Source organism: Pongo pygmaeus, chromosome 3 (genome assembly GCF_028885625.2).
Source record: "Pongo pygmaeus isolate AG05252 chromosome 3, NHGRI_mPonPyg2-v2.0_pri, whole genome shotgun sequence".
Classification (NCBI taxonomy): domain Eukaryota; kingdom Metazoa; phylum Chordata; class Mammalia; order Primates; family Hominidae; genus Pongo; species Pongo pygmaeus.
The window spans coordinates 113,798,093-113,824,599 of NC_072376.2; the positions used below are offsets into that span (position 1 = coordinate 113,798,093).

The window sequence follows — 26,507 nt, forward strand, 5'->3', positions numbered from 1 at the left end:
TGTTAACTGTTCCCTTCTGTACTGTACATATTCCCAGTTTCATCCGCAATGGAGAGGGTAAAAAGGGCAGTAGGAATGGGGAGAGGTAGAAAAGGAGGAAATCAAAAGGTAGACATTGCTTTGTGAGTAGTAGTTGTTTTTAAGGCAAACAGGGCAAAAAGAAAAGTGAGATAGTAACAAAAAAAATTGGGAAAGGATAGAGGAAAACACCCAAGAGATTGGAAAAAGGAAGAGAGATATTAAAAAGAAGAAAAAACTATATTTGGAACCATTTCTCACCAGTATTGAGATATATAAAGAGAGGTGGCTAGATAAATACAGTTCCTTCTTTATTAAAAAAAATTTTTTGATTAAGTTCTCAGAACTCAAACCAGTATGATTCCATGAGATCTGGATTATTTTTTAATCTATTTTGTAGCTGAATCATAAATGCCTCAATAATTCATAAACCTTAAGTTCTAATAATATTTAGAAGCATTTAGTCATACGTCTAGAAATTTTTAGTATGTCAACCAGATTTTTCTTCTTTACAAATATCTCTAAAATTCTATCCATCCCCACCTGCAATTCCTAATTTTTGGGCCAATATCACCTCTACTTGAATTACATTTTTCACAGACTTTAAAATATATCATTAATTTTTTATCTTTAAAAGAAAAAAATATCACCAATAAGCTTATAACTTGTCATCAATTGCATCTCAATTTCAGAGATGGAGGAAAATATTGTTCATTTTTAAATGTATGAATCTAAAGCTGCAGCGAGCCATGATACCACCGTGCTTCAGCCTGGGTGACAGAGAGAGACTCGTTTCAAATAAACAAATACATAAATAAACAAACTAAATAAATAAATAAAACAAAAAATGAATAAAGCCTCCCAACTGTGTGTTTCCTTCCTGTCTCATCTCCCAACTTACCCACTCCATCCTTTACTCTGCCATATAAATTACCTGCCTGTAATAGCACCTCTGAGCTAAAAGGTCACTGTGTCTTCCTTCTGCCTGCATAGGTAAAGTCTAAATTAGATATTACTAGAATAGCATGCAAAGATTTTCACAAACAGAACCCAATCTGCTTTCTAGTCTCACCTTCTGCCATTCCTACATCATAACTCTATCCTGAAGACACAATAAGGATTTCTACTTTTCGTGAATACATTACAATTGTTTCAAGACTTTCTGTGTATTCTCTGAACTATTTAACTGTCTCCTTTTCCCTCCTCATCTAGGAAAATTTTACTCATACCTCATAATCTGTCTTTCATGAATCATTTTCAAAATGCAAAGTCATTCCAGGGTGCACATGGGTATGGATAATTTCATAAGAATCAATTTCCAGATCCTCGATTTTCAAATCTCCTCTTTCCTGAAACTATCTCCTTCAGAATGCTCTTTTTGACCACTCTTCTTTCCCACCTCCACTTGCTCTTTCACAAATGATCTTCTCCAGTTTACAAATCTTACAATGATGCACTGGCCAGGGCTTAAAAACTGCTGAGTACCAAGCAACTGGAGACAACTGAGAGCTTTCCTCTAGGGGGAGAATCCTGTAAGAACAAAGCAAGAAATGGGGAAGGCAGCAGTTTTTAGTTTATCAGGCCACTAACTAGAGGACAGACTCCATGATTTTATCTATAAGTCAGACTATTTATCAATGAGTCCATTTATCTTAGAATTAGGAATCAGAAATGAGATGCTAGGGAAGGAGGTATAGTTAGTTTATTTAAACTGAAAAAGGAAGTCATACTTTTTCTTACTCAAATTAAGTCTCATTTGGCTTATTGATTTGACAAATGAAGACTAGCTTTTGTAATGAGAGAATATGGTGGGCATTTTCCAATTTGAACGAAAGTGACTATAGAAGGTTTTGACGAAAAAAATACATATAAATGCTTAAGGCAAATATATACCATAAGAAAGAAATTGTATCCTTTACAAATGCATTATAACACATATCTTGCTACAAATACTTGATATTTGTCTGTGTCCCTCCATGGGATCATGACTAACTTATGAAACAAAATGTATGTTAGTGATTTCTTATTCATTTAAATATCTCACTTATTCTAATTATTCAGTAAATTTCTGCTGGACTATTGGATCAGTCAGAGCTACAATTAAATCTCCTTGTTAAAAATTCCTACTAAAACACAGTAGTATTCAAACCGCTGAATAAATAAAACAAACCCTCCCAATCATAAGTATTCATTCTCATTCCTCCCTGTGAACTCCCACTGAATATTACCAGTAACTCGGCATTCTGTGCTGAAAATATTACCTAAGTATATTTCATATTTTCTATAAGATATAAGCTCCCCAAGATCAAGACCATCATCAAATTGACCTCTGTTATCACCTCAGCACCTAAACCCTACTTGAACTATTAAAATGAATTAATAATTTAAAATAACATCAGCCTTTGCTCTTTAAAACACTGATACCTAATTTAATCTTACTGCTCTGTGTTTTTGCTCAGGATACAGAGGGTAATTCCTAAAAAGAAAAAAATTGCTGTCAGTATATGAATATGATGCCACTGACTCACCACCAAGCAGGGCAGGCATGCTGAGTTATTTTTTCCAGTAGTAATGATGAATTGTGCTTACTGAGCCATTTGGTTCCTCCTGGGACCAGAGGCACACTTTTTTTATGTAGTCTGTCAGGAGTTAAAATATAATTTTTGGCCACTGAGTGAAGTTGGAATTATTTTCTTAAAAAAAATTGTAGCTACTTCACACAAAGTGACAATGCTAAGAGCGAAAATAAAATCAGCAAGAGTATATGCAATAGAAATAAATGCTTTATCTCTAGTTGGAAGGCCTTGTACCTGACCACCTTTAGTTCCTTCATACATGAGTCAGGTTTTGGTCTCAATATCTTATGACTGACCACATGGAAACCAAACACTTATGAGTTTAATTTTACATGCTTTCTTTTCAACTGGCTTATGGTCATACTACAGATCAGCTTTGTAGAAAAAGGAATATCTCTTTGCATTTCCATTTCTATATAAAACCTCCTTCCTAACACTCTTGAGTTTTAAATTAGTTTCATGACCTTAAATAAAAACATACTATTATTATTTTTTGTTCTTTTATTCAGAAAATGCCAATTTTTAAAACTGATGTTTTTCCATTTTTAATGGTCTATATTCTGGTATTCTAACAACAGAAAAAGAAATTATCAGTAATAAATGAAAAACACCATACAGATTTACTAGTATTTATCAAAATACCTTCTTCATTTCTACATATTAGGCTGCTATCTACCCAAATTAATTATCTAAATATTAACTACACAAATGAGATTTTGCTTTAATTTGTTTTTTAATCTGTAACCATTTTCAAAGGAAAAGCCACCTAACTCATAGGAAAACTATAAGACACTACACCTAAAGTATAAAACAAATTAATTTCTGAAAACTTCATATTAGAAAGAATTTGAAAATGTACAGATACAAGGAATAGCTGTCTAGACACATGATTGGAAGAGTGTACTAGTAAGAATAATTTTCAACTTGACATTAGAGTGGCCAACCATCCTACTTTACACTTTACCTGGGACTAAGGAGAAAGTTTCCCTGGATGCAGGGCTTTTAGTGCTAAATCCACAAAAGTCCAGGGCAAACGGAACCAACTGGTCGCCCTTTGACATAGCAAGCTGAAACTTAGATCTTCAATTACTCTTTACACAACAGTGAAACTAAGTCATTAACATTTTAAAGAGAGAATAAATGCATTTAACAATTTGGTTTCTTGTAACAGTTCAGGATAATGTTTATTTTGTTCGCATTTTTAAAGGAAATGTAAATAAACCTTAAAATGGTTTTGATAATTCACTTCTATAAGGAATTCAGCCTATAATGTTTTCTTTTCACTTTCTATTATCAAGTTAACTGGCCTCTATGTGTGATACTGAAAGTGACAAAAAAAGATAAAATGAAATAAAAATAAAACAACATGATTAAATATTTAATTCAAATGAAAACATTTAGTCCTAATCTAGGAATTTTCAGGTTTTTTTTAACTTTTATTTTAGGTGCAGGGGTACATGTGCACGTTTGTGATATAGGTAAACTCATGTCACAAAGGTTTGACACACTATACAAACTAGGGTTTGTTAATACTGTTTCATCACTCAGGTAGGAGGCGTAGTACCCAATAGATATTTTTTTCTGATCCTCTCCCTCCTCTCACCATCTGTCTGTTGCTACCCTCTTTGTGTCCATGTGTTTTCATCATTTAGCTCCCAGCTACAAGTAAGAAAATGCAGTATTTGGTTTTCTGTTCCCACGTCAGTTTGCTAAAGATAATGGGCTGCAGCATAATCCATGTTCCTGCAAAGGTCATGATCTCATTCCTTTTTATGGCTGCACAGTATTCCGTGGCGTATATGTACCTTTTCTTTATCCAATCCGCCACTGATAAGCATTTAGGTTGATTCCATGTCTTTCCTGTTGTCAGTAGTGATACAATGAACATATATGTGTGCATATATCTTTATAGTAGAATAGTATCTATTCCTTTGGGTATATACCCAGTAATAGGATTGCTGGGTCAAACAGTAGTCCTCTTTGAGGAACTGCCTCACTGCTTTTCACAATAGCTGAAATAATTTACACTCCCACCAACAGTGTATAAGGGTTTCCTTTTCTCTACAACTTCACCAGCATCTGTCATCTTTTGACTTTTTAGTAATAGCCATTCTGACTGGTGTGAGATGGTATCACATTGTGGTTTTGATTTGCATTTCTCTAATGATCAGTGATATTGAGATTTTTTTCATATGCTTGTTGGTTACATGTATGTCTTCTTTAGAAAAGTGTCTGTTCATGTCCTTTCCCCACTTTTTAATGGTTTTTTTTTTTTTCTTGTAAATCGGGTCTTTTTATTAAATGCTTTAGGTTAAAGTACTCATCAATTTTTATTTTTTTTTATCACAAAGTGGAACCAATTGCTTGGCAAATTAATAAAAGTAAAAGAGACTCCAACCATTTTAACATGAGTTAAGGCAGTGAGAAACTTACAGGCTCAAAGTAAAAGACGTACAAAAATAAATATTAGCATCATTTAATTACCTTTTACTTAATCACAGCTTTTTTGCCCAAAAAACATTCTCTGCTGGTTCATTTTCTAACTACAAACTAATCAGAGTCTGAATATTATTCTAAAATTATTAAAGGACAGGGCTAATATGCTTAGAAGAAATGTGAAGATATTTCAATAGAGTAATACATCAATAAATATTGCAAACAGGCACTCTTTACAAGTTTTTCAATCATATATATATATACACTACTAGTGAGTGAATCAGATAGGTACCTTTTTAAAGATGTAAATTATTAACACATGGAAGATATTATTTGAGAGACTACTTCAAAATAAGACTTTTTAAGACAAGATATATCTGAATTTAAACTGCCCAAATTATACATAATTTACACAATTTAAGAAACTAAACACTTTTTACAACAAGCTATATCCATCTAACTCATTTTAGGTATGGGCCTGAATTGCCTTAGGAGTAAATTTAAAGGAAAATAGCTTTTTAAGGCATCTCATTTGGGATTCAAAGAATACTACTGAGGTTGCCCACTCTTCCTGCCAACTAGTCTTCAATTTATGTCAATTCAGACTTCTGAAAGGGCTACCAGACCTATATGAGCATAAACAATATCAGAACCTAAACACACACACACACACACACACACACACACACACACAAAATGGATGTATAATATGTGCATTTGCATCACTGTTAGCATAGACATGAATGTAAAGCAATTTGCAATGAAAAGTGATTTCTAATTAATAATTCTCCCCTCATTAGACTGTAAATTCCATGAAGAAAGATTGTTTATGTTTCTCTATAACCATAGAAACTAAAAGGTGGCTAGGCATAAAGTAGATGCTCAGTAAATGTATTTCATTAATATAGCATATTATGGCCATTGACATCTGTCTTGTGGAATAATCATTACTCATTTGACAGTCAATCTGTCTAAAACTGAGTTACTTCATGTGTAGCTTCCCTCACTGATGTTATAGAGGATAATATATAAATTTTCAACCAAAATGAATATTAACTCATAACAGATAATATACCCTTTGCACTGTATAAGGGCCCACATGACTTTCCAATAAAATGAACAATTCTTTCTGTATTTAAATTTAAATCTTTGTTTTGCATTTAAAGGGCCAAAAAACAAAAAGCAAGTAAAAATGTCAAATTCACCATGGCTTGACTAGAAAGACCATTATATTACCACAGCTGATACAAAACACTGACTGCCAAGCTCTGAAAAAAAAAAAAGAAAAGGAATAAGACAGACACCAGCCCTGTACTCATAGAATTTGTAGCTTTGTAAAGAACCTACATAACAAATAACCAAATGAACAAATAAAATAATCACAAATTACAGCAAATGCAATGAAGGACACAGGGTGCAAAGACAGAAAGTAAAAAAGGAAACAAACTTTAAATAGTACGATAATATTGGACTGGCTCTGCTGGGGAAGTAACATTTTGGTCAAGATCTGAAGGATGGGAAAAACACAGTCATGTGAAAAGCAGAAGGAAGCACACTCTAGGCACAGAAAACAGCAAATGCAAAGGCCTGAGGTGGGAAACCGCTTAGCATTTAGAAGAACTGAAAGAAACCTTGTAAACTTGAACTAAGTTGGTGAGGACACCATCTGTGGTTGGAGTGGTAGGCACCAAACTAAAGAATATATATTGAAGTACAATGGGAAGCCATGAAAGGATGTAGGTAGCGAACTAGTAAAATTCAACAAAATTATTTCTCTCTATGCCTTGTGGACAATGAGACCAAGGGGGAAGAATGGGAGTAATGGCCAGTCCTTTGCCTTGATCTATTAATTAAATTTCATCATCTATAGAAGGCAGGGAAGCACTTTTTAAAGTTGTTTATTTGCCTCTGAATTGTTGAACATTTATGTTTTAAGTAATGCTTGATTTTTCCACTACCTACTCATTGTTTTAAATAAACATAATATTTTGCTAAGAAAATTTCTGGAGTAGGAATGTCCAGAAGTCTTAAGTGACACAGATTGAAGACTAGTTGGCAGGGAGAATGGGCAACTTCAACAGTATTCTTTGAATCCCAAATGAGATGCCTTAAATCTTGGCTTTTCTGCCTACTAGTTATATGAAGACTCTAGATTTAGTATCCTCATCTGTAAAATGGTGACAATAGAGCATTTATCTCATAGAGATATTATGAAGATTAAATTACATAATCTGTGTAAAGTTTTTATAATCATAGGCTAATAAGAATTAAATAAAATAATTCATATAAAGCACTTGGCAACTAGATCATTAAAATCAGATATAGTATTGTTATTTTAACTATGATTGAAATTCAGCCTGAGAAGCCTTCCTTTATTAGCTCTCTTTTTTCTATTATTTTGAAAATACAATTTCTCCTGCAACGTCAAAGTCCAGCAGAAAATATCATAGCTGCAATTGTGATTTCTCAAATAATCAGGTCTAATGTGTATATAGTAACACTCTTCCAAGTGAGTGGGTAAATATAACATTATCATTGTGTCCACTGAATCATCTAAATTAGATTTATCCAGCATTCCAGGGAGTGGTGAGTTGAGTATTAACAGGCATTTCAGTTATTCAGTAGCTAAAACAATATCCACACAAAGTAGCATGAAAAATATTATACACGATCAACTTATATTAGAGAAGGCAAACCAGTAATGAACTTGCATAAAGATTTGGTTGACTACCAGCAATATACATATATATATATATATATATATATATATTTTTTTTTTTTTTTAAGTATTTTACCTATAGCTTCATAATTGATTTTTAGCTTCTTACTCTACTGGCTTTTATAATATCATGCACTAGCATCTATTACAACCACAAGCTTGCTTTAATTCTTGTAATTTTGAACAACATATCTTCATTACTAGATGTAAACTTCTTGAACAGAGCATAACTGCTTTTGTTTAGCATGGTGTCCCCAGCAAAGTCTGATACTTGGTGGGCAACTGCAGCAGATGCTGTGGGGCACTGGCCAGACCCCCCAGTCAGGATTCCCCTTCGGAATCAAGGATATCCTTCCCTCAACTTCTAGGAGTATTAGCTGCTGACTACTCACAGCTGTGCCCCTCAGGGTTGCACTATTTCCCTGGTAAATGCAAAACTGCAAAGAACAAACTCAAAAGCCATCCCAGCTCCAGAGCTCACCATAGGGCTGACTCACATCTCTATTCCTACCACATCAAAGTTCAACTCCCTCTTTCCAACTCTCTTCAGGCCCACAGGTGTTGGTCCTGGGAGTGCTCTCCAATAAACCTACTGCACACAAATCTTACATTCTGTTTCTCGGCAACCTGCCCAAAGACATTACCCAACAAACACTTGTAGAATAAATGAATGTGATATGGCCACCAGATCCAGACAAACCTTCTTTTAAAAGAAAAATACATTTTCAAAGCATAAGACAACAGTAAAATTGATTATAAAGATGCACAAATACGCTTAAAAAGAGTCATATCACTATATGTCACTATATTATTTAATGTTATTGAACAAAATATAATTATTATCTCAATTGATTTAATACCTTGTCCTTCACTCTGAGACCATAAATCTATTAATAGCTGATAATAGTTCTATAGAAATCTCAAGAAGATTATTTTTAATTTAAGAAATAACAGGTATTTTTACAATTAATACAAGAATTTAAACATAAAAGGCAGTTTATGAATTCTTTAGAATAACATTAACTTCATCATACAAAGCTGATTAAAAAAATGGAATAGTTGAAAAAAAATTTTAGCTTAAAGATCAAAAAGAAAATACTAAAAAAGGAGGTGTGGAAAAGACATTCAAGCTTATTTTCCTCCATATAAAGTACTAAAATCCCCTAGGGCTATTTGAAGTCTTAAAGTGCATATCTTAAAGAGATGGGATTCAAAAACCATCGTTTTTCTACTTCAAGAATCAATATTTATCTCAGGCCACAAGCTAGATCTTAATCGTTTTGGTGGGAAGCGCTTCAATTCTAATGGATGTAAAAAGAGAAACCAGAATTATATTTTCAAATATGTCCTATCACCTATCCTTCAACTAGCCTTCTCGGAGACTTAATTCTTTCTCTGACCTAAGATGTTTTGAATGTCTTACACAATTATTGCTTTACTGGCACTTTGATGACTCATAATTATTTTTAGGATCAAAAATCTAATGTAACCATCCTACCATTTGCCAGTACTACCAAGTATAACAAATACACACATCTATTGGTGACAATTAAATTAATTTCCTCCATCTACAAACACTGTCATTCAGAGAAAGTTTACTGAAGGGCAGGAAACAGATTGTGAGGGGCTGCTGAGCCCCATAGGCAGAACTTTAAACAAAAATTATTTTTGCCAATAGTAGTAAAGAGGCTAATATGTAACTTAGAGTGTTCTGTCTTCCCTTTTACTTTATCAAATGCAAATTTAAACATCTCACCCTTCTCAGAAGCAAATAAGTAATTTTCTTAAAAAGGCAGTCTCACTAAATTCTGCTTTTCAACAAAATTTAAACATTTGGTTTAATCTTATTCCAAAAGCACTAAAACAGTTTGATGTCACTGTTGATTACTCCCTTTTTCTTTCTCAGCAAAGTTATCTCAAAATCAAACTGTCTAATTGAAAGCAAACAAACATGCCAACAAACGAGAAACTGAATTTTGAAATTCTGTCTACCAACAGAAGAAAGAGAATTCCAGAAGAAAACAATTCCACTTAGGTGTAGGAGAGGACCTAAGGACAATTAGGAAATTTAGTTATCACAATTTGGAAGCAAGAAAAATCCACACACACACACAAAAAGCAAGTAGATGGTAAATATGAAAATAGCTAAATACAAACTCACAAGTATACAGTAAAAATGCTAAAAATGATCATCATTTTAATGGTTTACCTCTGCTTTCCCAACTGTTCTCCAGTCACACCCAAGATAAAATATGAAGGCATATTAAGACTGCCATGGGCCTTGTATACAAAATTGGTATTCAGTAATAAAAGTTGAGAGCTCAGCACTGGCTAAAACTGACTCATCAAAGTCATTACTCCTTTAGGTTCTCAATTACATCAGGGATTCCATAGGCATGAAAAGGCATCTCACTCTTTAGATACAACGGTTAAAATGTAGTGCACCAAGGGTACAGTAAAACACATTTTACTGTACACTGACATCAGGCAGATCTTAAGCAAATATAATCTAGAATCATTTGATTAAGGAGGTTTAAAATAAAAAGAGCCTACAGTGACTAGTTTTTAATTTTTTTGGTGTTTTTTTTTTTGAGGGGGGGTGAGGTAGACAGCTACTGGAACACAGGATCAACTGGTTTGTACATAATTTTATTGCTATAGTTCTGCACATACTTAGGTTCAGAAATACAGCAGATGAACGCATTTCTAAAAGTGAGAGTACACACAGGAACAAAGCAACAGTTAAGATTGTGAGTTCTCTGAAAATCTTTTCGCCCTTTAAAGTTTATATATGCAATAGAGTTCTCTCCAGAAGACATCATTACACAAAACCACTCCAGTAGCAACTACTGGGAATTACCAAATTACATAAAATTAATGGAATGTGGCTTTGCAATGAATAAATTTACAATTACATGACGAGTGCCTTTCACTTTTTATTCCACTGAGTGAGCTGCTAGAGTAATCAATTCAATCAGGTATATTAGAGAAACCCATTACATGTCTGATGGGCAGTTTTGTTCCCCCCACCCTTTATTAAGATTTCTGTTTGTGTTTAAAGAAAAATAACCAGGTTGGTCTTGGAATCTACAATGTGGGAGGCTGGGAAATCAGATACGCAAACAGGAAAAAATAAAAAGAGAAAGCAGGATTTGGGTAAGACAGACACAAAAGAATAAAAAGACACATCAGAATTTAAATGTTTTCTAAATAAATCAAATACTTTCAATTTTAAAATATACAAAATTTGCTAATATTCAGAAAATCTTTCTAAAAATTAAAAAAAAATAAGGATGGAATTACTGTGATCCAAACTTAGAAGACTCCAAGTCAACATAGATTTGCCTGACATCCAAAAGATCCACATTGTAACATGCAGAGGCAACAATATGTTCCACAGGAATGTAAGCAAGATGATTTTCTTCTTTTTTTCTTTTTTTATTTTTCTTTTTTATTTTTGAGACAGTCTTGCTCTGTCAACCAGGCTGCAACCTTGACCTCCCAGGCTTAAGCAATCCTCCCACCTCAGCCTCCCAAGTAGCTAGGAACAGGTGTGCACTACCACAGCTGGCTAATTTTTAATTTTTTGTACAGACAGCATCTCCCTATGTTGCCCAGGAAGGTCTCAAACTCCTGGACTCAAGCATTCCTCCTGCTTCAGCCTCCTGAAGTTCTGGGATTACAAGCATAAGCCAACATGCCTGGCCAAGATACATAAGAGGAGATGGTATGGTACAGTGAAAAGAGAAGTGACCTAGGCTTTCATTCTTGCAATGAGGTAAACCTTTGCACTCCTATGAAAAGGTGCTTCATTTATAAACCAGCAATATCATTTTTCCTAGCTGCTTCATAGTTTTGACAGGAAAGCCACCTAAGATAATATGTGGAAGGCCTTTGTAAATGTTAGAGCACTATACAGATCAAAGATAACACAAATTACAGGCGATATTAATGTTGCTAACTCTAACGAAAAAAAGCAAGCGCTCAACAAATATTTGTTGAATAAGAGAAAGAAGATTTTAAAATAATTTCTAAACCTGAAATCAAATTATTCCAATCAATTTATTTTATATTTATATTAATGTCATATTGTAGAATATTTAGTTGTCTATAACAATAGTCAATATTAATCCAATGCTTACTATTTGCCAGCTCCTGTTTTAAAGACTACAAATATCAACCTAACAATACCTTCCTGAGATAGAATGTATTATTAGAATCTATTTCACCTGTAAATCTTTATTTGCTTTATTTATTTACTTCATTTAAATTACTTAAACTAAAATACAGGGCTAGATAATATACCAAAAATCACACAGTCTCAACTCAAACCTAGAAAATCTGATTCCAGTGACCATGCTTTTAAACGAAAAATGAATTCATTAATACATGTACACTTAGGCAAATTGCTAAGTGTATCTGTACAAATGTTACAGTACATGACCAAAATAGTATTTTCAGGTAAAATCAACTCAGGATTGTTGTTAACTGTACTGTGCTACACAGCCATAATTCTTTTAATATTCTGGAACTATAAGATATCAGTTTTATGGCATCTTATCAATTACATAACCTGTTTCACTCTTCTGCCTTCAAAATACTTCCTTCTCTGTTCCTCAAACATACTCATAATTGAGCATCTTGTTTTGTGTAGATACAAAAATGCTTAAAAATGAAATTCTTAAGACTCATAGTAGAAACACCTAGATTACATGAATGTTTACAGACAGCATTAGCTCATTAATGGCTTATTTAATAATGACTGCAATAAGCATATTAGACACTGAATGGGGATAGATAAGCAATTAAAGACATGACCTTAATCAGTTACTTTTTTTAATCAGTTATTTTTAAAATCTAATTAAGACACAAAACATACTTATGTGAGATGACCTGAAAACTACATTTAAAAAAAATCACTTATTTCCAGTTGAAAACTGGTAAGCTATTAGTCAAATACACAAGTCCTAAGGAGAAACAGGAAGGGTCAAACTCAGAGGAGACAAGTGCCAGAGAATAAAAATTTAGTTAAATTACTCTATGTGCTTGAGATTGTTCAGTAAGGAAAATATTGGTTTAATTAAAAAAAATAGTAAAACTGAATTCTCCACCCATATCCTGCATCATGGATTTGCAGGACTTCCAAGGTGTCTTATATGTGTCATTATCGAAATACATTACATTAAGTAGTCTGGGCCAGGTGCAGTTGCTCACGCCTGTAATTTTGGGAGGCTAACAAGGCAGGAGAATAGCTTGAGGCCAGGAGTTCAAGACCAACCTGCGCAACATAGCAAGAGCCCTGTCTCTACAAAAAAATAAAATAATAGCTGGGCATGGTGGCATATGCCTATAGTCCCAGCTACTCAGGAGGCTGAGGCAGGAGGATCACTGTAGCCCAGGAGTTGGAGGCTGCAGTAAGCTATGATCACATACGGCACTCCAGCCTAGGTAACAGAGAGACCTCATTCCTTGAACAAGAGCTCATTGTACCACTGAATCTGGGTTCTGTAAACCACTAATATGGGCAGCAGCTTATGCAGTGGAATATTACTGGGTTAAAGGGAACAGAAAGGTTGATGATGGCCACGGCAGTGGCTCCAAAACAAGAATGACTCAAAACCAGAGGAAATCATGTAGGACAAAACCATTTTCCTTTACAGCTCACCTTTATCAACCTATAAACTGGAAGAATCCACTCCTGCTTTTTCCTTCTGCTCAGCTTCTTCAAACGGCCCAACTCCCACTGTCAATCTGTTTGAGGCAGCTCCCTGACTCCCATATACACCGTTTGTGTGCACACACATGCACACATGAACACATATCCTCACATAGTGCATATTCTTATTTGTACACCTAAGGATAGAGAACATATTGCCCATTCTGAACCACGTATAAAAGCATTAGGCTAAGAAACAGCACAGGGAGTTACAGACTGGGGCTGTGGAAATCCATATCTCTGGGTTCCACATCTATAGATTCAACCAAAGGCAAATTAAATATACATAGGGAAAAAAACAGCAACTATACTGAACATGTACAGCCTTTTTTCCTGTCATTATCCCTAAACATGGTATAACCACTATTTACATAGAATTTACATTGTATTAAGGATTATAAGTAATCTAGAGATGATTTCAAATATACACGAGGATATCCATAGGTTACATGCAAATACCACCCCATTTTATATAATAGTTTTGAGTGTCTGTGAATTTTGGTATCCTTGGGAGGTCCTGGAACCAATCCCACATGGTTGCTGAGGGAGGACTGTATATGGTTAAGAATTCTTGGCCAGGAGTTAAACATCTTAGTTCAAATCCCAGTTCTTCTCTACATGCCTGTGTGGTCTTGGGTAGTTATCCCATCTTTTTGACCCTCCATTTTCTCATTCATTGACCCCTGGACAAAGAAATTGCTAATGTACTTTCCAGTTCAAAACTATTAAGTCTTAAAAGAATAAAAGTGAATTCAAACAAAGACAGAAAAGTTTTGATTTATAAGATAAGGTTTGGTATCTTTTTTACAGAACCACAAATGTTCTACCTCATGGCAACTGGGATCATAGTCTCTAAGTGAAGAGTATATTGGCTTCCCTATGCCAAAGGAAAGATCATATCTTCCAAATATTTGAACCATGAAAGGAATATAGCAGGTACTTTGTCCTTAAATCACCTCATATTTAGTTCCAATGTTATTTTTAAAACATGATTTCTGTATACAAGTTAGTTTCCTAAAATGCCTTCTATAGAAAAGTCACAGCAGGACCAACCTCCAATAATACGCATGTCTTTATTCTCTACCTATGTCTACTCTTTACCACACAAAAGTAACTTAGAGTCCACACACTTCTAAGGGATCTCCTATTTTTTTCATTTCTGTTATGTTAGTGAGAGAGGAGTAAAACAGGGAGGTTATATAATTAACCTCTTCAATCAGCAAGTCAAACAACCTGAACAGCACACAAAGAAGTCAGCACACAGAGTATTCCAAGAGCATGTAACATGCTGCTTTTAAACAACACCACAGAATAAAAGCAAGTGAGAAACAATTTCCTCACCATAGTGCTAATGAGGACTAACAGCACAATTAAGAGTATGCTGTACGCCCTCCTCCATGGTAGACAAGAGAGACGCCTACAGCTCAGACACAAACACACTAAATCAACACATGAAAACACAACATACAGAACATATCTGTTATTTGATGTGGCATACATGTATATGTTTCAGAAGAATTCAAAATACTTCAGTACCTGTTCCTTGAAGTTGTGCTATACATGATTCAGTTAAGTTTGGAATTAGTTACCAGGCAATTTATACCTGATTCAAACTGGCACAGACAGAGCTCTCTGTTCTTCGTCGAATACCTGCCTGCAAAATGTTTAGAGATGCCAAATACATGGCTCTGTGAGAAATGGCTTTAAAGGAGACTATTTAAAGTCATTTCAAAGCTATTTCATAATTTCGTGTGCGTCACTGACAAAAAAGGAGAGAAAAATCGACTCTGCCTATGAAATTGGGCTATCATAAACACCAGCCCGTGTATATTTCAAAGAAATTTAGTGAAATTTAATGAGTTTGGTGAATAGGTTTTCCATACTAGTCCAAATAGATTTTTTTTTAATGGCTTCCCATCAGGCTTTGTAAAAGATAAAAAGAAAGCAATCTGATTACACAAAGGACAAGACTCACAGACTGTGCAGGACAATTTCCAACATGTAACTGCTGGATAGTCCTACCATCCAATTGCACTTGTTTATCACGTTTAATTCGCCATCTTCTCCCAAAGAGCACCAGCTCCTCTGTATCCGAGCTCAGTCTTATTAGCAGCATCAACATATTTGTAATCTCCTCAAACAGAACATCGAGGGCTTCTTTCTGATTTCTCATCTTTTTATCCCAAAGAGTACAAATAAGAATTGAATTCGGTCACAATATACCGTACGCTTTTACCACTACTTTGCAATTTGCTACAAAATCCTACAGGTTTTTCATTTGTTTGTTTGAAAAGGGTCTTGAATTTACCTTTTATCCTCCAAAGTCATTGTTATCACCCTAGACCGGACTGTCATCAGCTCTCCCCTGAAGGATTTCAAGAGCTACTATCTTTTACTCCTCTATGTATCCAGTTTATCTCTAGAAGATTTATCTTCCTAAAACAATAGGTAAATAGATCCTCTAAATCCTATATTGGTTCCATGAATGTTTTATAACAATATTTATCAACATATATTTTGTCCTTCACCCCACCACCAAAAATACAGATGGCCCATCAGGTATGAGATACTCTGCTTGTTACTGTCCCTTCTTGGATTCTCACTGTGTATATTAACATACTAAAATTTCTGAAGTCTTGAGGTGCAGTAATCTGTTTATCTTTAACCTAGCATATTCCACACTTATTTGAACAAGGGACCCTTCCTCCCCTCAGAACACCCATTAAAGAAGTAATTTTGGAAATTATATTATCATTCATCAATTCCATACACTACCCTGGCTTTCAATTCCCTTCTCCTTCCTATTAACCCATTGTCACTCATTTCTTTCCCAACCCAGTTGCTCATGTTGTCTCTCCACCTATCTCTGCCTCCTCGTTTCTACACAGTTAAATTCTACTAGTCTTCACAAGTTATACGTCATCCGTGAAATCTTCCATGATAATCTTCCCAATCACATCATCCTACACAGGCTTCTATCTTTCCCAATTAGAGCATAAACTCCTTAAATAAAGTATCTACATGTTTTATGAAATATTTTCTTTACTTCTAGCAAAAGGTGCATGTAGTAGGGACTAAATGAATGTGTGTTGATGGCAGTATTATTACCTGATACAAAGAAATGCCCATATAGAGTGAGATATCAACTACAATCCACACACTAGAATACAGCACTGGTATGTTTTAAGAGAGGAAGAGGCCAATGAGATGCTACTTATTTATTCAGAGCATCTTTAACCAGTGAAGTCATATGAAGAACTATGGCAATCCAAAGTGATTTGAAAACAAAACTTTAGGCCACTTTTGCAAAGGAGACCAAATGTACATCCAAAATCACTGACATCTATTTTCTAGTCAAATGATAATCAAATCTTAATTAGTAACAAGTTACAAGCTATATGTAATCAAATCTTAAGTAGAAACAAGTTACAAGTTATATAGGTTAAAGTATTTATTTTAGTCTTTCTTTATATAAACAAGAAAATAACCTCCATATATTACTCTGAGTATAAAACAACTGTGAATTAAATTGGTATAGACATAGTTTTACACACACACAGTGTGAACATACATATATATATATCTGTGTATGTGTATATATGCATATATATGATATACATTCACAAGTCTCCTTCTATATATATATAAAGTTAAAGAGTTTTGTTATTTGTGATTTACAATAGACTTAATTGAAGAGTAGTGCTAATGCAGCAAAGGTGAAAAAAACTCATTCTGAGTCAATTGACTTAACCTTGAATTTGCAGGCTTTTCCTATAACCCTTTGTCTTCTAGCTACCCCACAAAATAACAGAATGAGAAAACTTCATCAACCTTATGAGAAAAACAAAGTATATACAGTAAGTACAACATATGTACTTTCTTTAGAGCAAATATAATTAGTTTGCATTCAAATGCAAATCATATGAACTCACTGAGTAGAAGAATATACTCCCTCAACATAAAGTCTTTTTAACGCCTAACAGAGATGTGGTAATATCTTCCTTGTCATCTTTTTTTCTTTTTTCTTTCTTTTTCTTTTTTTTTTTTTTTTTTTTTGAGATGGAGTCTCGCTGTCACCCAGGCTGGAGTGTAGTGGTGCAATCTCGGCTCACTGGAATCTTCGCCTCCTGAGTTCAAGCGATTCTTCTGCCTCAGCCTCCAGAGTAGCTGGGATGACAGGTGTTTACCACCACACCCAGCTAATTTTTGTATTTTTGGTAGAGATGGCATTTCACTGTGTTGGCCAGGCTGGTCTCGAACTCCTGGCCTCAGGTGATCCTTCCACCTCAGCCTCCCAAAGTGCTGGGATTACAGGCCTCCTTGTCATCTTAATATATGTCTACTTGTTTGCCATCACAGAAGGTTTTTCCCCACCAAACCTTCCTATGTCCCATTATACTATTCTGCATTTTGCACTAAGCACAGTATGAGTATCATTTCTATATTTACCATGAGCAAAGAATTTACAAAATTTAAGTGATGCAGCTTATTATGTTTTCCCTATACATATTTTTTTCATTCAGTTTGTGATTTATTTTGTATGTATTAAGGTATAATCAGGAAACTAGATATCAAAGTAGGTATTTCAACAAAAGAATTTTAATACAGAAAGTTGCTTACAGTTGTCAGAGGGCTAAAAGAGCAAAATAGCAATACTGAAGAACACAATAACAAAACAGTAGCAGTAAACTAATCGATATTTATTGAGTGCTACTATATATATGCCACTTCACTATGCACTGCCTGAAGAGGGACAAGAAACCTATATTTATATATATATATATATATATATATATATATATACACACATACACACACACACTTTCAAAAACTCTATATATGTGTGTATACACACACATATATATGAGAGAGAGAGAGAGAGAGTTGAATAATATAAACAATGTCCTAAGAGAGTAGGTGTTTAATTAACTGCTCCTGAATGGTAACGGAAAGGAGCTTGGAAACAGCAAATACTAGTAATTAGAAGACAAAAATTCTATTCTGGCCACTATCTGTTCGTTGCTGGCAAGTCCATAAACCTCTTTTGGCCCTTCCAAAAAGTTTTACTACATGACCAATACTTCGTTCCTTCTGTCTCTAACATCCTATGACTATTTGCAATTTGGAATGTGGAAGAAGTCACCTGACAGCAGTATGATGTAAAAAGAACTTGAGTTTTAGAGCCAGACAGACCCAAATATGCATTAAATTTCTAGATTAGAATTCCTTCCTTGTAGTTTTCTTGTTAGAATTAAAGATGATTCTTTTAATGCATGCAATACATAAATGCTCTGCAATAAATGGCAATTTTTGAATTAAAAGGAAACCACTATTCTTCGGAGAAAGTCAGCTACATCACAAAATAAAAGATACATTCTCATCTCTAAAATATTTAAACATATATATTTATATGTCATCACTTTTACTAATAGTAAACATCATATCAAATTCCACTATAAATTCAACTGCTCTGGGGAAGGGGTTTCATCTTTAGCTATAAAATCAATTCAATCAATACTGTTGATAAAACAAAAATATGTGCTGGATTACCGTTTTGCATTTCAGATTACTAATATGTCCTTTTTTCCCAAAGGTACTAAGACTCTGCAGCCTACACACTGATTAAAGTATCAGACTTGTAATTAATGAAATTCAGTTTATTTCTTCTGTCATTAGTAGCTACTCTGAAATTCAAATCTGAACTGAATTATCTTAAAATAATCTGTCAGAGAATCTTAAGTGTTAAACAACACTTTAAAAAACAAATTACTGCTTTTGGGGATTTTAAAATGCTTTTCTAAATGTAGGCACTACTACACAGATGATTCCAGGCCCCCTTTTACAGACACTTTATCCACCTTAATATAGCATTAGCAAAAATAAAAGAAACTTAGCTATAAACTTTTATTTTATGTCATAAAATATAAAATATTTTTAAAATAATGCCTTTGGTATTATTTATCCTTATATTAAAGCATCCATTAAAAAATACAATAGATTACCTTGGAACAAGATTGCTAGAAATTTTCACCCATTGCAAAAGGAAAGACGTGTGTATGTGTGTATGTTTTTTAGTACATTCATTCTTCCTTGAAATACCAAAGTTAAACATCAAAAAAAAGTATTGAACATAAGGAGTTAATATTTTGTGAGGGTAAAATATTAATATTTCAATTTCCTGACATTTCAGTTATTACTGGGTTTTAAGTACATGGCAGAGAACTTGCAGCCAACATTAGCTTTCAGCTTTATCTTCTATAAAATGATTTTTAAAATATTTACATTGCTTTGCTTTATTCTTAATGTAGGACAGAAACCAACAACATTATATTATCAATCTCTGTTTAGCACTATGATGTATTATATCATGTTTTAATATGACAAAACTAAACTACTTAAAACAAATTAAGCTTAATATTTTATATTATTTTATATTTTGAAGACAGTTCCCTCAATACATTTACAACATAATACAAAATAGCAAACTAATTTTCTAGTGAATTTTTCCTAAATTATATAGCAAATTACTGTTTCTTTACTTTTCTCAGTGCTAGCCATTTAACATTAGATTTTGGATGTCTACAGATTGTACTTCTGAAATGCTGTATAAGGTATGATGGTAATAGTTTATTCAATGTTATTTAATAAACATTAAATGAGTGCTTCGTGGTTCAGTTTTAAACACAAGAATAACTGAGTTTTTGGAATTTGAGAGCCAATGAGATTTCTGATATAAATTAATCTAAGCCTTTTCTTATAGATTAAGAACTGTCACTTAAATAAGTTAAGCACCTAGGTCAAGGTCTGGGTCAAGGTCACGCAGTGTGGTGTTATGAGAATGCCTAGGATTTAGAGTCAGACAGACCTGAATACTAATCCAAGCTCTACTTCTTACTGTTTTATACTGTACCTGTGGCTGTATCTTTCATATCCTCATACCCTTAGTTTCAACATCTGTAAAAAGGACATAATAATGAGTATTTCATATGTTGCCATAAGAATATATGTAATAGAGTATTACTATGTTACGTAAAAAGGATGGTAAACTTATGTGAAGCTCTGTCCTTATCAAAGAAACAGCTACATACAAATCCAGGCTTCCTGCCTTCTTGTCTATAACTCAGATGACATTCTGCTTAACTTACTGGCAGTTTGTGATTCAAAATACATATTTTTCCCACATACTTTTGAAACTCATTCCAATTAGGTGAATCTCATAGATTAAAACTGTAACTTTTACCCCCTAAATATTAAATTAACATAACTAGCTACTTAGAAGTGACTTTAAAATAATTTTTCCATTCTATTCATTAGCCTCAATTTTTTTCTTCCCTGAGGTTAAATTTTTTTCCAACTATTAAATTTTTAATAGGGTTAATAAGCAAGTATATTCTTCTTGATAAATATAATAGATTGCTAACCTGTATATTAAAAGGAAATAAAAAATTTTAAAGACAAATAAACTATCTCAACTGTGATTACCAAGGGGCTCTTTTCCCGAACAATCATTTTGGTATGATGACTAACAAAGGAAAGAAAAAAAGAAAGGTTGTTCTTTATTTCAAATAATGTATCTTTAAGTCCTGTTAAGAGAATAAAGTTTTCAATTTTATTAGAAAACCAATACTTCCACTTGACACAAAGAAAATTTTCATGTTACAAATCTTTAATTTCTTTAGTATTTATTAATATTAACATTAAAAATAAATAGCAATGATATTCTTAGCTCTCATAGGCTCATAAAATTACATCATATGAAGACAAATGTAGAACAGTGAAAGAAAACAACTGCGGAAAGCTGAAAAAAGTCCCTTAAAGTTTCATTTATTAGAAAAAAATGAAATATATTTATGTATACGTATTTTTATGTTTTCCCAAAGAAGTAAATATCTTTCATTATATTGTACTTACAAATGAAGGGCCTTAGAAATCTTTACTTATGTTTTGCTAATCACAAAACTCAACAAAAGATTTTTCTACTATGTGAAAACATGACTGACACGCAGTATTCTTAGTTGCTAACAATAAATGGAAACACCTGTGTAAATTACACAGGACAAAAATTAAGTTGGATCCAACAATGACTAGTTCTTCAGAATAGAGTACAATGTTGTTTCTCTCTTTAGAATCAAAGACTGTTCATTAAATGTCCTATAATTGTTAACAACAGGGATGCTCTAGTGCTTTTCCTGAATAACAGAAAACGAAAAACTTGTAGAGATTAAAAGCAACATGCAAGTGACAGGTGAACTAAAGGTGTATACTAACCAATTACAACTACAATAATCAATATATAATAAAAGTACATTCTAACACGCTCTTTCCTTTCCCAAGAGGTTCAGAGATGAAGTGTACACTGATTTTAGCTAGCTGGAAGAAACTTTCATCATTTCTTAAGGCAAAAAGTAAAACAGGATCTCATGTCCACCTATAAGCAAGAACACATGTAGATACCAAAGGTATTGACTGTTGAGGTAATGAGACTCACAGGACAGAAATAAGCCAATACCTTGCCTCCTTCTTCATCAAAGTTTTAAACTGAGGACCAGATCCTCCTGCCAGAGAGGATTTGTTTCAGAAAGGTCACACCTTGCTGAAAACGGACATACCCACAATTCCCATGTGCCATTACTAAAACTATGATTTTAAGACAAAATCAGTTCTAAGAAGTAAATACTATTATCTCCAATTTCCAGATAAAGAAAGCGAGGTTTGAAGGGCCTGCCTACATGTACAATGACAATCAGTAATGTGTAGCAGAATCCAAACTCTAGTCTGATTCTAAAGTCCATGTCCTTAGCCAAAATGTCATACTGTCCCCATATTACCAGCACAATGACATTTTCCCACCTTAGACTTGAAAGAACTAATGTAAACATAAATTATTTGTTGGTTTGTCTGTCATATGACTAAATGCAGACTTTGGTAGGGTTGTAAATACAGTAGAGAATTACTAAAGGAATATAAGCATTCCCTCAATTAAAATAACATCGTCATTGTGTCTTATCTTTTCTTCTGATTTATATGTGATTTTTCCCCCTCAGTTGGTAGAAAAAAAAAACCAAAACTAAGGCATACCACTGTGAAACAGGTGAAAGAAGGAGTCTAGGAGAAAACCCTTCTGCACACATTTATAACTCCATGGTAATGGTTTTTAACTATGTGCATCTATACACAAAAATATTACATGGAATTTTATTTTCCAGATCCTCTGAAGACCCATATATTCATCACATATAGGTCCAGGTACAACCCTGGTTTATGGATACTTGAAAGTATAAGCAAATTATTGGTAGTATTAACTTCTTTATACATTTGCAGTCTGGCTCAGAGGCTCAATTACTTTTGTCTCTTGTCTTCTTGCCTGCTTTGAAGTACTTCTTAACTGTCTCTCTTATTTGATAGACAGTTGCTCTCATATCAGTTTCAGTTTACCAAGAGGCCCACACTTAATATTTGGGGTAAAGTGAAACAGTGGAGAAGCAAGGCTGTTAGCCAGCTGCTGATTCTAAAAGGTTGCTGCTTGCTAAGGCATGTGCTTCCGATGCAGAGAAAACGACTCATTGAGAAGCCTAATAAACAGGGACACCTCTCTAAGGAACTGTGAAACCAACTCTGATTAAGCTGAAAAGGGTCCAAGAGCAAATTCTAAGTTTTCACCAAAAACAACAACAACATTTCATAGACCAAGTAAAAGACAAAACAACATACTGAGATTGCTTATTAAAAGTGTTCTTGCTATGTTTATTTAACGAAGTTATTCATGTTTAAATACAATTATCTTAAATGGCACAGCTTCCCTGATCAACCACCACAAAACAGAACATCCCTGCTATTATATATTATTTTTTAGCATACATTCTTACAAATTATACATGTGAGAAGCAGATTGTGAATGTTAACTTGGTACCGTTCCACCATCTGCTCTTTGCATAGCTAGTTAAGTTCAGAAAATTAATCAAAGATTAAAGAAAGACAATGATATTACTGAAACTAAGAGTCACCTTCTTTCTTGAACTCTTCCAACATTTGGAATACATATACCAAGCAACTTCAAGGGTTACATTCTATTTGTGATACATAAAATCTATTTTAATTTCATCGTACTAAATAAAAGCTAAATAAAAACATTCATCTCCATCACTTGGGCCAATTATTAAAGAATCCCAACATCCTCATTTGTTCAATAAATATTTACTAAACATTATCTGATTTTCTCTGTAGACTGTAAATTTTGTGTTTACAGATTATCTGACTAAATTAACATATTTTGATAGATTATGATAATGTCATGACTTAAATAAGAGCTTACTCCATCCTCTACCCCACACTCACATTATTCTAGGCTTAATGAATGATGAGTTAGTCTCAGAAATGTGTGGATATATGAAGGAAAGAGGGGAAGAGGCAGCACCTCTCTTTTACGATGCTCCTTAGAAAAGTAGAAATCGATTCCAGTTTTCTCTGTGGGGATATGGCAAAAAGTATAACCAATAACATTATACAATACAGGAAGTCACTTGAACTCTGTACACTCTCTTTGCCCCTCCCACCTCCAATTCATAATCATTAGACTTAAATTCTATAGTAATAAGGCATTTTACAGCTATTATTATACTCATGTCAGGTAAAATCAAAAGCAAAATCATCCTATCCTTCAAGACATATATCCAAAGAGGCCAAGTCAGTATGACTTAATCCTCACAAAGTCCCAGTAGAGTTTGTCCTTCCAGTTACAATTTAGAAAACTGTACTAAATGTATTGGTTTATGTATCTGCCTGAAGTACTAATACTGGGAGGATATAGCTGGGTCCACTAATGATCTCTGCATTCAGCAAAAGAAGCTAATATATATTAAGCACTTGATGAATAATAAAAGAATTATCAGATATAATTCATAAGTTCATTTTAATGGAAATATTCTGCTAGTTATAGAATGTGTATAGTTTATTTGCTGGTCACAGGTGTGGACCCAGTTTATGTACTGTTTAAATGGTTTACATTGCATTTAAAATTTTTTTTAAAAGCAAGAGTCATTGATTTGTGATTGCTCTATCACTTTTTTCAGGCTCTAAAATGGTAATCATATTACCTAATGCTAATAGTTCCTGACAATATCTCTAAGAATAAAAATTAAATAATTTGTAAATAAGACAAAAACTATACCCACACATCATTTCAATACTGGGAAGGTGTTCACTGATATCATTCATACAGACATGATCAAAGAGAGAACATTATCTAAATGGACTCTGATCAAATTCAGTCAGTAAATTTAATACCATAAGGCAGTATTAATTGACTCTTCCCTCACTGCTCTAAATGTTAAATCTTGTGTCTTGCCCTTTGAAAAATTTTGCTCCTATAGTCACTATGATTGTCTATAAATTGCTTAATTCAGCCACTCAACCAACATTTAATGACCTTAGCTTGATTCTCCCCCTAAACTACTACATTCTTGAAAGTAAACGCCGTGTCCAATTAATCTTTTTATTTTCCACCATGCATAAGACAGGACCTCGTATGTATGTAATTAACAGGAAATGAGTAGTATGTGAATGAAGGATGCCTTATCGTGACAATACAATAAACATAAGAAGCACGAGTCCCAGGACAAGATGTAAAGTTATACAGGACAAAGTTCCTCTTATTTTTTTCTTTGAGGAAACAGAAAACTTCAAATGTTACAGATTTAAAAATCACTGAAATGAGAAAGCCTATCCCTTGTGACTTCCAATTTTGTTTCTCCTCTCTGGGAATTACTCTGCCCTAATTCACCGCAAATCCATATTCAGAAGCCTATCCACTAAAACATCTCTTACAAAAAAACTTCCTAATTTCTTATTTCACCAGTAAGAAAGAGGTACTCTACTGTTGTCGTTAGCTTTTTAAAAAGGAAACAACGTAATGTCTCCATGTTATTTACATGCGCTACTTGCAAGTGACAATTACAGTTTCCCGTTTTCAGTTTTTACATTTTTCAGTTTAACATAAATTGTTCACTAGCACTTATGATATACAAAGATGTGCACTAGAAGGGTGACAACAGAGATAGAAATCAAACTAAGATACAGACCCTCCTCTCTAATATTTTATCATATTCTTAATAATTTTATTTTAAAATTAATAAAAACAATTCTAACATCTTATTGTCAACCAAAAGTAAGTAAATTCTGCAACTATAAAAGTAGTCTATTATTTTAATGTTAATCATCTGAAGGTAAAAGTGAAATTTTTAAAAATTAAGTAATTGAAGATACATTTACTGCCTCTTGTTTTTATATCTTACACTTCTCTGTAGTGCCACATTTAAATACTTTGTTCAAAAGTGTACTAAAATATAAGCATGTTTAGCTTGTTACTTTGTTTTGTTACCATAATCACTGTTGGTTCTGTGTTAATGTTACTTTTTCACAAGGAAGGCATTAAATAAGCATCAAATCTTCTTTACTGTTCTCACCTTTCTCTTCCTCCTCCATTTTTTAAATATGATAATGAATAATTTTAAATCATTTTCCTCTCTCTTTTGCCTATACTATGGTCATTGGATAGTTAAAGTAATTGGTGGATTACCAGTATCCCTAACAATTTATATTCTCTTCTGTCCCTGAACAGGGGTGCTGATGTTCTATTCACCACTCTTCTTACATTAAGATTTTTATTGAAAACATATTACAAAATGTAACAAAGGTACATATTTGAATTCTTAATAGAGATTTGCTATTAGCACAATAAAAATGCTATATTAATTTGCTCTCTGAATAGAGTCAGAGTCTATAGAGTTAACTTTTTAAAAATCATCTAATGTCTGAAGAGACTCCTACCAACCAGGAAAAAGGATGTTGTCTTTTGGGTTACAATAGCAAAGTCAGCAATGCATAATCTCAGCTATTGTTCATTCTGGCAAATCATCACTGGCTGGATGATTTACAACAGGTTGCTAATTACGTGATGGCACATAAACATTGCTAGAAATGGTAAATACCCACCTGCTAGAAATGTAACTGCATGTATTTTAAAGCAATCAAAATCACTGGCCAA

At 33.6% G+C, this 26,507-nt stretch overlaps 1 protein-coding gene across 6 annotated transcripts in view; it reads right to left on the reverse strand.

The window, feature by feature from the left end:
- The window catches only part of PPP3CA (protein phosphatase 3 catalytic subunit alpha), a 332,878-nt gene that overhangs the window by 209,017 nt on the left and 97,354 nt on the right, over window positions 1–26,507 (reverse strand). For 4 of the 6 annotated variants that reach the window (XM_054484217.2, XM_054484219.2, XM_054484218.1 and 1 more), the window contains one exon: window positions 20,376–20,419. The exons of the other annotated variants lie outside the window; for them this stretch is intronic. In XM_054484217.2, the coding sequence (XP_054340192.1) occupies window positions 20,376–20,394 (19 nt within the window). In that variant the 5' untranslated portion in view covers window positions 20,395–20,419. The remainder of the gene's footprint in view (window positions 1–20,375; window positions 20,420–26,507) is intronic. 6 annotated transcript variants of the gene reach the window in all.